This window comes from Mustelus asterias, chromosome 5, assembly GCF_964213995.1.
Source record: "Mustelus asterias chromosome 5, sMusAst1.hap1.1, whole genome shotgun sequence".
Lineage (NCBI taxonomy): Eukaryota > Metazoa > Chordata > Chondrichthyes > Carcharhiniformes > Triakidae > Mustelus > Mustelus asterias.
Genome location: NC_135805.1, coordinates 34,319,619 through 34,332,514, shown reverse-complemented (window position 1 = coordinate 34,332,514; position 12,896 = coordinate 34,319,619). Strand labels below are relative to the sequence as shown.

At 42.9% G+C, this 12,896-nt stretch overlaps 1 protein-coding gene across 4 annotated transcripts in view; it reads left to right on the top strand.

The window, feature by feature from the left end:
• qrsl1 (glutaminyl-tRNA amidotransferase subunit QRSL1) overlaps positions 1-12,167 on the top strand; it is a 40,593-nt gene extending 28,426 nt beyond the window's left edge. For 2 of the 4 annotated variants that reach the window (XM_078212410.1, XM_078212411.1), the window contains 4 exons: positions 853-1,045; positions 3,734-3,851; positions 5,193-5,398; positions 11,394-12,167. In XM_078212410.1, the coding sequence (XP_078068536.1) occupies positions 853-1,045; positions 3,734-3,851; positions 5,193-5,398; positions 11,394-11,407 (531 nt within the window). In that variant the 3' untranslated portion in view covers positions 11,408-12,167. Of the gene's footprint in view, positions 1-852; positions 1,046-3,733; positions 3,852-5,192; positions 5,399-10,608 lie in introns of all 4 variants that reach the window. The other 2 variants (XM_078212408.1, XM_078212409.1) reach the window with 1 other exon arrangement.
• The last annotated feature ends 729 nt before the right edge of the window (positions 12,168-12,896 follow it).

Genomic DNA, 12,896 nt, shown 5'->3' with positions numbered 1-12,896 from the left:
TGGGTGACTGTCTGTGTGGAGTTTACATGTTCTCCCAGTGTCTGCGTGGTTTTCCTCTGGATGCTCCGATTTCCTCTCACAGTCCAAAGATGTGCAGGATAGAAGAGTGGGTATACCAAAATACTGGTAGGGTGTAATATTGTGTTAGGCAAGAGTGAGTATACACCAATATACTGATAGGTTGTAATGCTGTGTTGGGGGAGAGTGGGTGTACGCCAATATACTGATAGGTTGTAATGCTGTGGTAGGGATGGATAATTTTCACTGTTACGTTTATAACGCTGAGTTAGGAAGAGTGGTTATGTCATGCTGCATTTGGTATCATAGAACTCTAGCACTAATAGATTCCTGCTCTCGAATCAATCCTGGCCTAGTTCATTACGATAGGCTGTGCTTCTACTCTTATGTTCAATGCTCGGTTTTGGTCTTTCTGAGGTAGGTGACTTGTGGGAGATACTGAATAAGGGCCTAATGATAACCCCTCCCACTTAAATTCGAGAATAAATTGGAAAGTGGCTCACACCAGGGCTGTCCTCACTTAATAAACGAGACTAGAGAAGAGACTCTTTCCCCCCCCCTCCACCAAAAAAAGTCATTTGAGAACAGTTTTTCAATTGAGGGATGAGATTGGGTATTATTCTGAAGTCCTTCAAATCCTCTCTAGTGCATCCACCTGGAACCTATTCATTAAAACTTAAAAACAAATTTCCCCAGTTGATTTTTCATAATTAAAATGTTTGATGTAAACTTGCCACAAAACTCTAGCTTCTTACCTACTGATTTGAAATGGGGGAGGGGGGTGAGATATTTCATTTTTCCTGCAATTAACACTCTTCTTGCTTGTTTTGAAAGGAATATCATGCCCCTGGGTTGTCCACTGAAGTACTGAGATGCTGGACAAAAGCCGCTGACCTATTTGAAAATGCGGGTGCCAGAGTTGTTGAAGTCTCCCTCCCTCATACCCAGTATTCAATTGTGTGCTATCATGTCCTCTGCACAGCAGAAGTAGCATCAAACATGGCGCGCTTCGATGGACTAGAATATGGTATGGAGCAGCAATGGTATGGGTAAAGACGAGTTCACGCAATCTGTAACCTCGGTCAGGCAATAATTGCTATACATGTGCAGAATTAAGAATACTGTCTAATGAATAGATGTATCATAACTTCAGAGTGATGTTAAGACCTTTTTAAGGTGAGTGAAAAATTAATTAGGAAAGTGAAAGCATTTTTAATGGAAAATCGAGATGTCCATTCAGTGTGAGCCAGTTAGCAACTGGCAAAATCATGGGCATGAACTAAATCGAACCAGGTTAGAAAGCCTGGCTGGCATCATGGAGATTTAAGATACTATTTCATCTTTATGCCGATAAAATTTACCCATCCACAGGGAGAACCCAACTACATTTCTGCCAGTTTGTGAATCTCGATCAGGGTGATTTCAGTATACATATTTTCAAACATATTGAAATAGATGGGCAGGAGAAGACCAGCAGATCCATCAGATCTGCCCCCACACCTTGATGGACGGAGCACATTCCTAAACATTTCCAATTCTATTGCTATATGATAATTTTCTGCTCAAAATTTCTTCCTTGCTTTCCATGACTACAACGGTTCAAGAACCGTCGTAATCATGGGACGGTTCACCACCTCACGGGCAATTAGGGATCATAGAGGTTTACAGCATGGGAACAGACCTTTCAGCCCAACTTGTCCATGCCGCCCTCTTTGTTAACCACTAAGCTAGTCCAAATTGCTCGGGTTTGGCTGATGTCCCTCAATACCCAGATCGGCAATAGTGACGCCCACACCCCGTTAAAGAATGACACTCTTCCTTATTCCAAATCAAATTATTTCAACCCTAATAACAAATGCAAACTATGTGTTCCATTAGAGCAGAAACCCTATTTGGTTCTTGCTCGCTTTCTACAAAGAACTATTTCTGGCAGCAGTCACGGAGTTCGATAAGGAGCAGAAAACATTAACAGTTTTTCCTTTCCAAACCACGTGATAAAACCAATTGTATCGCCCAACCTGACAGAGATCATCTAAATTGTACTGAACATCCAACCTGAAACCTTCCAGTTCTCCATGGTTCATCTATTGACTGAATAAACTGAACAACCCAGGGAAGCATCACCATTGTTTCAACCTGATCCATCAGAACATACAAGAACAGCTAATATTTTAAAAGTTATTAGCAAAGTGCTGAAAAATAAGAAGTTAAAAGCTGTCTTCTATGCCGTGACGAAATGACGAAGCTGAGCATAGACTAGGGGACTGATGGGTCAACCTTCAATCTGACCCTGGGAAAAAGACTGATTGCATTCACCCTATCCATGCCTCTCCTGATCTTATACACCTCTACAAGATCACCTCTCAGTCTCCGACGCTCCAAAGAAAAATGTCCTAGCATGTCCAATCTCTCGCTATAACCCAATCCCTTGAGTCCTGGCAACATCCTTGTAAATCTCTTCTGCACTCGCTCCAGTTTAATAACATCATTCCTATAGCAAGATGACCAAAACTGAACTCAATACTCCAGGTGCGGCCTCATCAATGTCCTGTACAACTGCAGTATAACTTTCCAACTTCTATACTCAATGCCCTGACTGATGAAGGCCCAAAAAACAGTTTTGCTTGATGCATATAAGCAGTAAACCTGAGGCAGAGGAAGCTGAGTCTGAATCCCAATGCTGCTCCAAATGTATTGAGCATGTTGGCTGATCACTCATCACTACTGTTTGGATGTGCCTGGCTCAATTACGTCATTTCAACCTCCCGTTGCCCTGGTGCTAATTCAACTGCCAGCAGATCCCCCTTTTAAAACCACCTCCCAGGTAAATGCAGATACCAGGAGCTACCCACAAGTACATCGAAACTAGGAGTAAGAGTAGGCCTTTTAGCCCTTCGAACTTGCTCTGCCATTTATTATGATCATGGCTGATCACCCAATTCACTAACCTGATTCCACCTTCCCCCGTATCCGTTGATTCCCTTCGCTCCAACTCCTTCTTGAAAGACGAAAATGTTTTGGCCTCAACTGCTTTCTGTAGTAGCGAATTCTACAGGCTTGCCACTATATAAATGCAAGGTCTTTACTAAGCACTCATAATTTTGCAATTTTTCACATTTTGACATTAGAAGCTGCTCAGTTAGCCTAGAATAAGCCAGTGAAACTGTAAGAGCACAGGGATCCCATATCCTGGCAAATAAATACAAAGGAACCAGATTCATCCTCAACACAAAAGCAAAATACTGTGGATGCCGGATATCTGAAATAACAAAAGATGCTGAAAATATGCAACAGGTCGTCTGTCGAGAGAGAAAATAAGTCAATGTTTCAGATCGTGACCTTTCATCAGAGCCAGGTTCTGAAACACTAACTGATTTTCTCTCCAGTGGTGGTGCCAAACCTGCTGAATATTTTAAGGAGAGAGAGAGTGGTTTGAAGAGAGAATTCCAGAGCTTTGGACTTAGATATCCAAAATCACATCTGCCAATAGCAGGTTGAAACACTTAATTGCCAGTTTTTTTTATATTTGTCACTTGTTTGTTCAATGGACAAGTATCCATTGTCAATCGGTGACATTTGTACTGTTGCCATATCTCATTCTCCTGTTTTAACACAAAGAAAGTGCGTTTACAAACTGCTGGAGATATCTGTTAAATATTTGCAATGTGCAATAGTATTCTGCCCTGTTATTGATGACAGATCTTTTTATTTAAAGGACACCGCAGTGAAGTCAAAACTTCCACAGAAGCCTTGTATGCAGCAACGAGACATGAAGGATTCAACGATGTTGTCCGGGGAAGAATCTTGGCGGGAAATTACTTCCTTTTAAAACAGTGAGGGGGCTTCTTACTTACCTTTGTGCTGGCGGTTTCCTAAAAAACATCGCTGGTTTTAATGTGCCTTATCTCTTATCATGTGGGTCAAGCACATTCTTGACCCCTGATCGTCTTTAACATGTGGTTAGCAATTCAGCCTTACAGCGCCAAGGGGCTGGGTTCAATTCCAGCCTGGAGTGTCTGCGTCAATTTCCTCTGGGTGCTCTGGGAGCGTAGTTTCCTCCCACGCTCCAGAGTTGTGCAGGTTAGGTTGATTGGCCATGCTAAATTGCCCCTTAGTGTCAGGGGGGCCAGCTAGGGTAAATACGTGGGGTCAGGGGGAATAGGGCCTGGGTGGGATTGTTGTCAGTGCAGACATGATGGGCCAAATGGCGGCCTCCTGCATTGTAAGGATTCTATGATTCTAGGTAGAGAAAATTAATTTTTCTACAATTTTAATTCAGTAATAGTATTAATTAAATATGCATTTCTAATTTGCATGTTAGTTTATCTAAGCTGAAAGAAGTCTCCACATCTGATCAGAAGGTAGTGAGCATATAATTTAGACTAATACTACATTTCAGTACTGAGAAAGTAGCCTCAAGGAAGTTGCTGTCCTTGAGATAAGGCATTCAGCTGTCTGGTTGTTATGGGACACGGTAAAGTCTCATAGAATTATTTAAAAAGAGTTTGCAAGATGTCCTGATTAAAACTTTCCCTCGCCAGCAACCATGGGAAACAAATTATTCATCTTTAATTCATAAATGCAGAAATCTGAGACACTTGAAGAGGCAATGGTGAGGTGCTATTTGGATCATAGAATTCCTACACTGCTGAAGAAGGCCATTTGACCCATCGAGCCTGCACCGACAGCAATCCCACCTATCTTCGTAACCCCACATATTTATCCCGCTAATCCCTCTAACCTACGTATCCTGGGACACTAAGGGGCAATTTAGCATGGCCAATGTGCCAAACCCGCACACCTTTGGACTGTGGGAGGAAACCGGAGCACCCAGAGGAAACCCATGCAGACAAGGGGAGAACATGCAAACTCTACAAAGACAGTGATCCAAGATGGGAATCGAACCCAGGTCCCTGGAGCTGTGAGGCAGCAGTGCTAACCACCATGTCACCGTGCTGCCCCTTCAGATAATTCAGTCTTAGATTTTGAAATTAAAAATATTAATTTGTTCAGTTTCTGCACACAACTTATTTATTCATTAGTGTGGGAGAGAGGAATCACCTACGTTACTATCACTTTAAAATGTTGCCACTGTGGTGTTGCAACACTGTGTTTCTTTGTCACTTTCTCTATGATATAAATGCTCTTTTTATTTCCTTGTTGAATTATCTCAGGAATTACGATCAATTTTTTGTAAAAGCCCAGAAAGTGAGACGTCTCATTGCCAACGATTTTCTGAAAGTATTTCGATCTGGCGTTGATGTCCTTCTTACACCCACGACTCTCAGCGATGCCTCCACATATCTTGAGTTTATCAAAGAAGACAACAGGACAAGGAGTGCCCAAGAAGATATTTTCACACAGCCTGTTAACTTGGCAGGTATGCATGGCACTTTCCATACCAGACTCTGCAGATTTTGACCTAGAGATGATTTTTAAAAATATATATTTCACTACTTTCCATGAATTACTTTATACATCTTACCAGTAGCCCATCTAACATTTCATATTTCTTTTGTTTGCTCTTCATTAAAGAAAATACTCTGCCATCAATGGGAAAGCTGCTTAATCACTGTAGCCTAGATATTCCATTGTAGGTGTAATTTGGGCAGGAATGACTGTCGACTGTCAGAGAGTGGTGAATCTGTGGAATTCTTTGCCGCAGAAGGCTGTGGAGGCCAGGTCATTGAGTGCCGTTAAGACAGAAATAGATAGGTTCTTGATTAATAAGGGGGTCAGGGGTTATGGGGAAAAGGGAGACGAATGGGGCTGAGAAAAATATCAGCCATGATTGAATGGCGGAGCAGACTCGATGGGCCGAATAGACTAATTCTGCTCCTATGTCTTATGGTCTTATTGGGGGATTTGTACCTAATACAAGTGATTTGCTATTCGCATCCAATTTTCCATGGTCAATATATTGGCATAATTAGGATGTAGATCGGAACAGATTTAGGGAGTACCCTAGTGGTAGGAGCACACAATTATTCAAATTAAATTTAAAAGGACTTGTACGATTTAGAAAGTGCGTCTTGATTGGGGGCTTAAAATTCTAAAAGCCCTTTTAAAATAAAACCTAAATGGACATTTTAATCCATGAGTAGACTGAAGGGGCAGCTGATACAGAAGAGACAATGTACAACAGAATTAAGTCCATAGTGCCCAAGGGTCTCCAGATAGACCCTACGCAACATTGTCTTCAATCCACCATGCAGATGATGTTGTACAAAAGGGTAGCAAGGTGATGTTCAGTGCCATCCCCATTGGTAATCATTTCAGCGTGGCTGGTATTAATCGTCAAGCCTCAGATGATTGTTAATGTTGCCAGCCCAGTTCTGAAGCAATCATAGAATCCACACAGTGCAGAAGGAGGCCATTCGGCCCATCAAGTCTGAATCGACCACAATCCCACCCAGACCCCATCCCCTTAACCCCATGTATTTACCCTGCTAGTCCCCCTGGCACTAAGGGGCACTTTAGCATGGCCGATCCACCTAACCCACGCATCTTTGGACTGTGGGAGGAAACGGAGCACCCAGAGGAAACCCATGCAAACACAGGGAGAACGTGCAGACTCCACATACACAGTCACCCGAGGCCGGAATTGAACCTGGGTCTCCGGCGCTGTGAGGCAGCAGTACTAACCACTGTGCCACCGTGCCGTCCAATTCTTTGTGGGAATCGCGGGTATTCTTGCAGCATTTGGCACACCACCACGTCAGCCTCCGTGCTGACCCAGTGAAAACAGTTGCCTTCAATTATTTCAGGACTGGGAGGAGTTTAGCAATATACAGAATAATGTCTGAGAGCAACATGAGGTTCACTATGTTTGCAGCAGTATTGGGGGTGGAGAGGAGGGAGGGATAAGGTCAAAGAGAGCTGAGTGTTTAAAAGTATTGGGAGTGGGGTTCAGAAGGAGAGGTACAGGCTGATATTGGGCACTGCTGGGGACTGTGACAGTGTTTTGGGGAAGAACAGTATTCCTCCTATATCCCCCTATACATCACTGATGAGGACATTGGAAATATTATGCACAGTGTTGAGAACCTGTCTTTAAAAGAATGTTGGTGTGTTCATGAGCGCCCTCAAGGTCAATCCTGTGATGGGTGGCTCTACCTGTCAGGGATTTGTTTTTTAAAAATGCTCAGAGTTTTTAAGCCTACATCTTGTAAAACGCTGATTGAAACAGATAATTTTATTGATAACAGATTATTTAATCAACACCTTAAGTTTTGCCATCGATCAAAAATTGAACTGGACGAGCCAAAAAAGTACCGTGGCTACAAGAGCAGGTCAGAGGCTGGGTGCCCTGCAGAGAATAACTCCTCTCCTGACGCACCAAAGCCTGGGCACAGGGCACAAAGCTGGATGAGTGGAGCTACAAAAACACAAGAGTCTTGTCACCATCCAAGACAAAGCAGCCCACTTGATTGGCACCCCATCTATTACCCTCAACATTCGTTCCACTCCCCACCGACACACGTTGGCAGCAGTATATCACCTACAAGATGCACGGCAGCAACTCACCAAGACTCCTTCGACAGCACCTTCCAAACCTGCGACCTCTGCCACCCAGTAGGACAAGGGCAGGCACTTTGTTTGCTGAGTTTGCAGATTATACAAAGATAGGTGGAGGGACAGGTAATATTGAGGAGGCGGAGAGGCTGCAAAAGGACTTGGACAGGTTAGGAGAGTGGGCAAAGACGTGGCAGATGGAATACAACGTAGGAAAGTGCAAGGTTATGCACTTTGGTAGGAAGAATAGAGATGTAGACTATTTTCTAAATGGGGAGAGAATTCAGAAATTGGAAGCGCAAAGGGACTTGGGAGACCTAGTTTAAGATTCAAGGTTAATTTGCAGATTGAGTTGGTAGCGAGGAAGGCAAATGCAATGTTAGCATTCATTTCAAGAGGACTAGAATACAAACGCAGGGATGCACTGCGGAGGCTTTATAAGGCTCTGGTCAGACCACATTTGGAATATTGTCAGCAATTTTGGGCCCCATATCTAAGGAAGGATGTGCTGGCCATGGAGACGGACCATAGGAGGTTCACGAGAATGATCCCGGGAATGAAAAACTTGACATATGAGGAGCGCTTGAGGACTCTGGGTCTGTACTCGATAGAGTTCAAAAGGATGAGGGAGGAATCTCATTGAAACTTACTGAATACTGAAAGGCCTGGATAGAGTAGATGTGGCGAAGATGTTTCCATTAGTAGGAGAGAGTAGGATCCGAGGGCACAGCCTCAGAATAAAGAGACGACCCTTTAGAACCGAGATGAGGAGGAATTTTTTGCCACAGAAAGCTGTGGAGGCCAGATCATTGAGTATATTTAAGACAGAGATAGATAGATTCTTGATTGGTAAAGGGATCAAAGGTCACGGGGAAAAGGTAGGAGAATGGGTTGAGAAACTTATCAGCCATGATTGAATGGTGAAGCAGACTTGATGGGCCAAATGGCCTAATTCTGTTCCTATACCTTATCAAGTTCCCCTCCAAGGCACAGACCATCCTGACTTTGGAATTATATCACCATTTCTTCACTGTCGCTGGGACAAAATCCTAGAACTGCCTCCCTAACAACACTGTGGATGTACCTACACCACATGGACTACAGCTATTCAAGAGGCAGTTCACTATCACCTTCAAGGCATTAAGGAATGAGCATAAATGCTTGTCTAGCCAGCGACATTCATATTCCAAGAACGAATAAAAAGCAAATTTGGACTCTGATCACAGAATCAAATGCATTGAGTGCAGAGCTACTTTTGTATTATAGCGCTGGTGAATGGAGAATAAGGCTCTATAGGACTCTGAGGCACCTATTGCTATTTATACTGCTGTCCAAGACAACAAACTCAATATCAGCTTCAAAGAGCAGGTCCCTTTTGGATTTGGAACAAGACAAATTGGCAAATCTCAATTACTAACTGCAGCAGGCAATGAGAAATCCATTTGTGTTTTCATATAGCCAACACTTGAAAATTAATCAATTTATAACTAAAAGGCTGCGGTTTCCCCTAAATATTTGGAATCTGCATCCAGGACAATGTGTTTGTCGACTAAACACATTTTTTGAAAGATCCGAATAACAAGATTAATGGTTAGCAGCATTAGTAGAAATGCTATTCTTGATAATAACACCACACACCCCAGCATCCATCCCTCACAATCCGGCCTTCCCAATCATCTCCCAATTCCCATAACCACCGAATCCCAGATTTTCACTGAATCCCAGACTCTAAAAGCTGACCCTCCTCCCCCATCTTCCCAATTCCCCAACTCTCCATTCAGTACAGAACATGTGTGTCTTCGATCTTGCAAAGTTTATCAGCCATTTCTGCCATCTCGGCATCCTCCTTGTTAAGTTAAAGTTTATTTATTAGTGTCACAAGTAGGCTTACATAAACACTGCAATGAAGTTACTGTGAAAATGCCCTAGTCACCACACTCCGGCGCCTGTTCGGGTACACTGAGGGAGAATTTAGCATGGCCAATGCACCTAACCAGCACATCTTTCGGACTGCGGGAGGAAACCAGAGCACCCGGAGGAAACCCCCACTGACACGGGGAGAATGTGTAGACTCCGCACAGACAGTGACCCAAGCTGGTCCCTGGTGCTGTGAGGCTGCAGTGCTAACCACTGAGCCACCGAGGTTTGTGGATAACCATGATTCCTGAGATCTTAAGACATGGGGGAAGTCAACCCCAAAGAAAGCACCCAATTCAAAATGAATAACATAGAGATTTAGATAGATATTCCTGAACTTATCAAGTTTACACACACACAACCTGTTTTCAGGTTTATCCGGGTCTACAGTGGAACAGGTTGAATATGCTCAGTGGCTCGGGGTCAGTAAGGACCAAATATCTTTTTTCATGTTCAGTCCTTTTATAACGATAAAATCAATCGACAAAGAGAGACTTTTTTCATCATCCAAAGGGCAGCACATAGATTTAATCACTTTGGAGTGCAGTGATTGTTCTTCGGCCTGCAAACGAGGGAGATATTTTGCACTAATTATTTGAGTGAAATAAATTGCAGAGCAACCAGGAAAAGGCAGAGAGGATAGGACAAACTCAATACCTGTTACAGAAAGCCAGCATCCGGGTTCGAATTCCACCACGGCAAATGGTGGAATTTGACTTCAGTAAAAAAACAAATCTGGAATTAAGATTCTACTGATGACCATGAAACCATTGTCGATTGTCGGAAAAACCCCATCTGGTTCACTAATGTCCTTTTTAGGGAAGGAAATCTGCCGTCCTTACATGGTCGGCCTACATGTGATTCCAGAACCACAGCAATGTGGTTGACTCTCAACTGCCCTCAGCAACTAAGGATGGGCAATAAATGCTGGCCAGCCAGTGACGCCCATGTCCCACAAATGAATAAGAAAGAAGACAGTGGGCTGAATGGTCTCGTGCTGTAACTATTCTATGACTTCCTATGTTCCAGATTTTCTTTTTACTGTCAGGGAATGCTACAAAATGAAGCAACTGAAAGGAAAGGAAATAAAGTCAAAGTATTATGAGGTCAAAACAGATTTTGTTTTCATCTTGTAAATGTCTTCATCTTCCTTTTCAGGTTTGCCAGCTGTAACAGTCCCGGCTGCTCTTTCGAGAAGAGGATTGCCGCTAAGTATTCAGTTTATTGGACAGGCCTTTTGTGATAGGCAACTCCTGACAGTCGCCAAATGGTTTGAACAACAAATCAAATTTCCACACATTCATCTGCAGGGACTGTTAAATAACTGCAGTGAACTCCACAGTCGGAGCTCTCTGACATTTCCCAAATCTTGATGGTTCCGACAGTTTAAAAGCAGAAACGCAGGGGGAGGCAATGACCTAGTGGTATGATCGCTGGACTATTAATCCAGAAACTCAGCTAATGTTCTGGGGGACCCGGGTTCAAATCCCGCCACGGCACCTGATGGAATTTGAATTCAGTAAAAAGTATCTGGAATTAAGAATCTACTGATGACCATGAAACCATTGTCGATTGTTGGAAAAACCCATCTGGTCCACTAATGTCATTTAGGGAAGGAAATTTGCCATCCTTACCTGGTCTGGCCTACATATGACTCCAGAACTAGAGCAATGTGGTTGACTCTCAACTGCCCTCCAATGGCAACTAGGGATGGGCAATGAATGCTGGCCAGCCAGCCACGCCTATGTCCCATGAATGAATAAAACAAATGACTTTTTCTTTAAAAATTGGAGCTTGGGTGTCACAAACAAGCACAGCATATGTTCTAATGTTGTAAGATGGAATGGGAAATGTGTAAGTTTTTTTTTCTTATTTGTGTTTTGCCTGTGGGAACGAGTTGTTGGAAAAATGTCTTTAATCATTTTTTTACACTGAACTGTCAGGAGAATCAAACTGAAGCTGGCTGCTGTGGTAGATTATTAACACCGTGTTTGTGAGTCCCATAAGAAGACGTGGACCATATTGGGACACTACGAGAGGATCCAATCTGTTTGAAAAGATGCAAGGTCGGTTGCACCAGTCCCCAATGTTCCAGATAAAATTCTGGACAGGAACACCCCATTGTGTTGTGTTGAGGAGCCAGCACAGATGATCCAAGATTTTCCAAGGAAATACAATCCTGTATTGAGTTACCATAAGAGTAGGAGCTGAAGTAGGTCATTCGACCCATCAAGCCTGCTCTGCCATTCAATGCAACCTGAGAAGGAAGTATCTCCCTCCCATCTAATGTGTCACAACTTCTGAGAATTGACTTGAGAAATCCTCACGTCCTGATGGTGATGTGAAACCTGTGAAAGAAGCTTCCCTCTGGAAAAGAATCTAGCACGTCGACCTAATTTCTATCCAACAAACACATCTAGTCAGTGAACAGTAGTGCTGTGAACTCAAATTTAATTGACATGAAAAAGCGAAAGCAAGCTGCCAAAAATCAGTGGTACGTTATTATGTTGTGTCTATTTTACATGGATCTAACGCAATACGTTTTGGAAAAGAAAGCAGTTGTCTGCCTGATGTATCCTTTTGCTGATCTGTCAGTTGTATATGTAGGAAATCATCACACAGCAAAACTTCCAGTCCTTCCAGGTTACAGTGTATCTCAGTTTTTGTCTCCCTGCTTTTTTTTAAAACAATTAAATAAATATTTATATTTGGTGAAACTTGTTCATTTAGTTATTGCACTCATATTATTGACATTCTTTCAAGTACTTGGATCAGACGATGAGTTGAGAGAAATTTGGCTGTGATTCTATGGAGGGAGGATGGAATCATACAGCACAGGAGGAGACCATTCAGTCCAGCATGTCTATACAAGCTCAGGGAAAGAACTGTCCAGTTAGTCCCATCCCCTCTTTACCCATAGTCCTGCATGTTTCCCTTTCAAATATATATCCAGGTCCCTGAGGAAGGCGTCCTGAATCTGTTTCCACCAGATTATTATTTGCTGCTTAAAGAAATCTGCTCATTTCACCCTTTATACTTTTGCCAATTACTTTAAATCTGTGTCTTCTGCTATCCATCTTCTTGCCAGTGGAAACAGTTTCTCGCTATTTAGTCGTTGAGTCATAGAGGTTTACAGCATGGAAACAGGCTCTTCAGCCCAACTTGTCCATGCCACCCTTTTTTTTAAGCCCCTAAACTAATCGCAATTGCCCGCATTTGGCCCATATCCCTCTATACCCATCTTACCCATGTAACTGACTAAATGCTTTTTAAAAGACAAAATTGTACCAGCCTCTACTACTACCTCTGGTAGCTTGTTCCAGACACTCACCACCCTCTCTGTGAAAAAATTGCCCCTCTGGACTCTTTTGTAATTCTCTCCTCTCACCTGAAACCTATGCCCTCTAGTTTTAGACTCCCCTACTTTGGGAAAAGATCTTGACTAT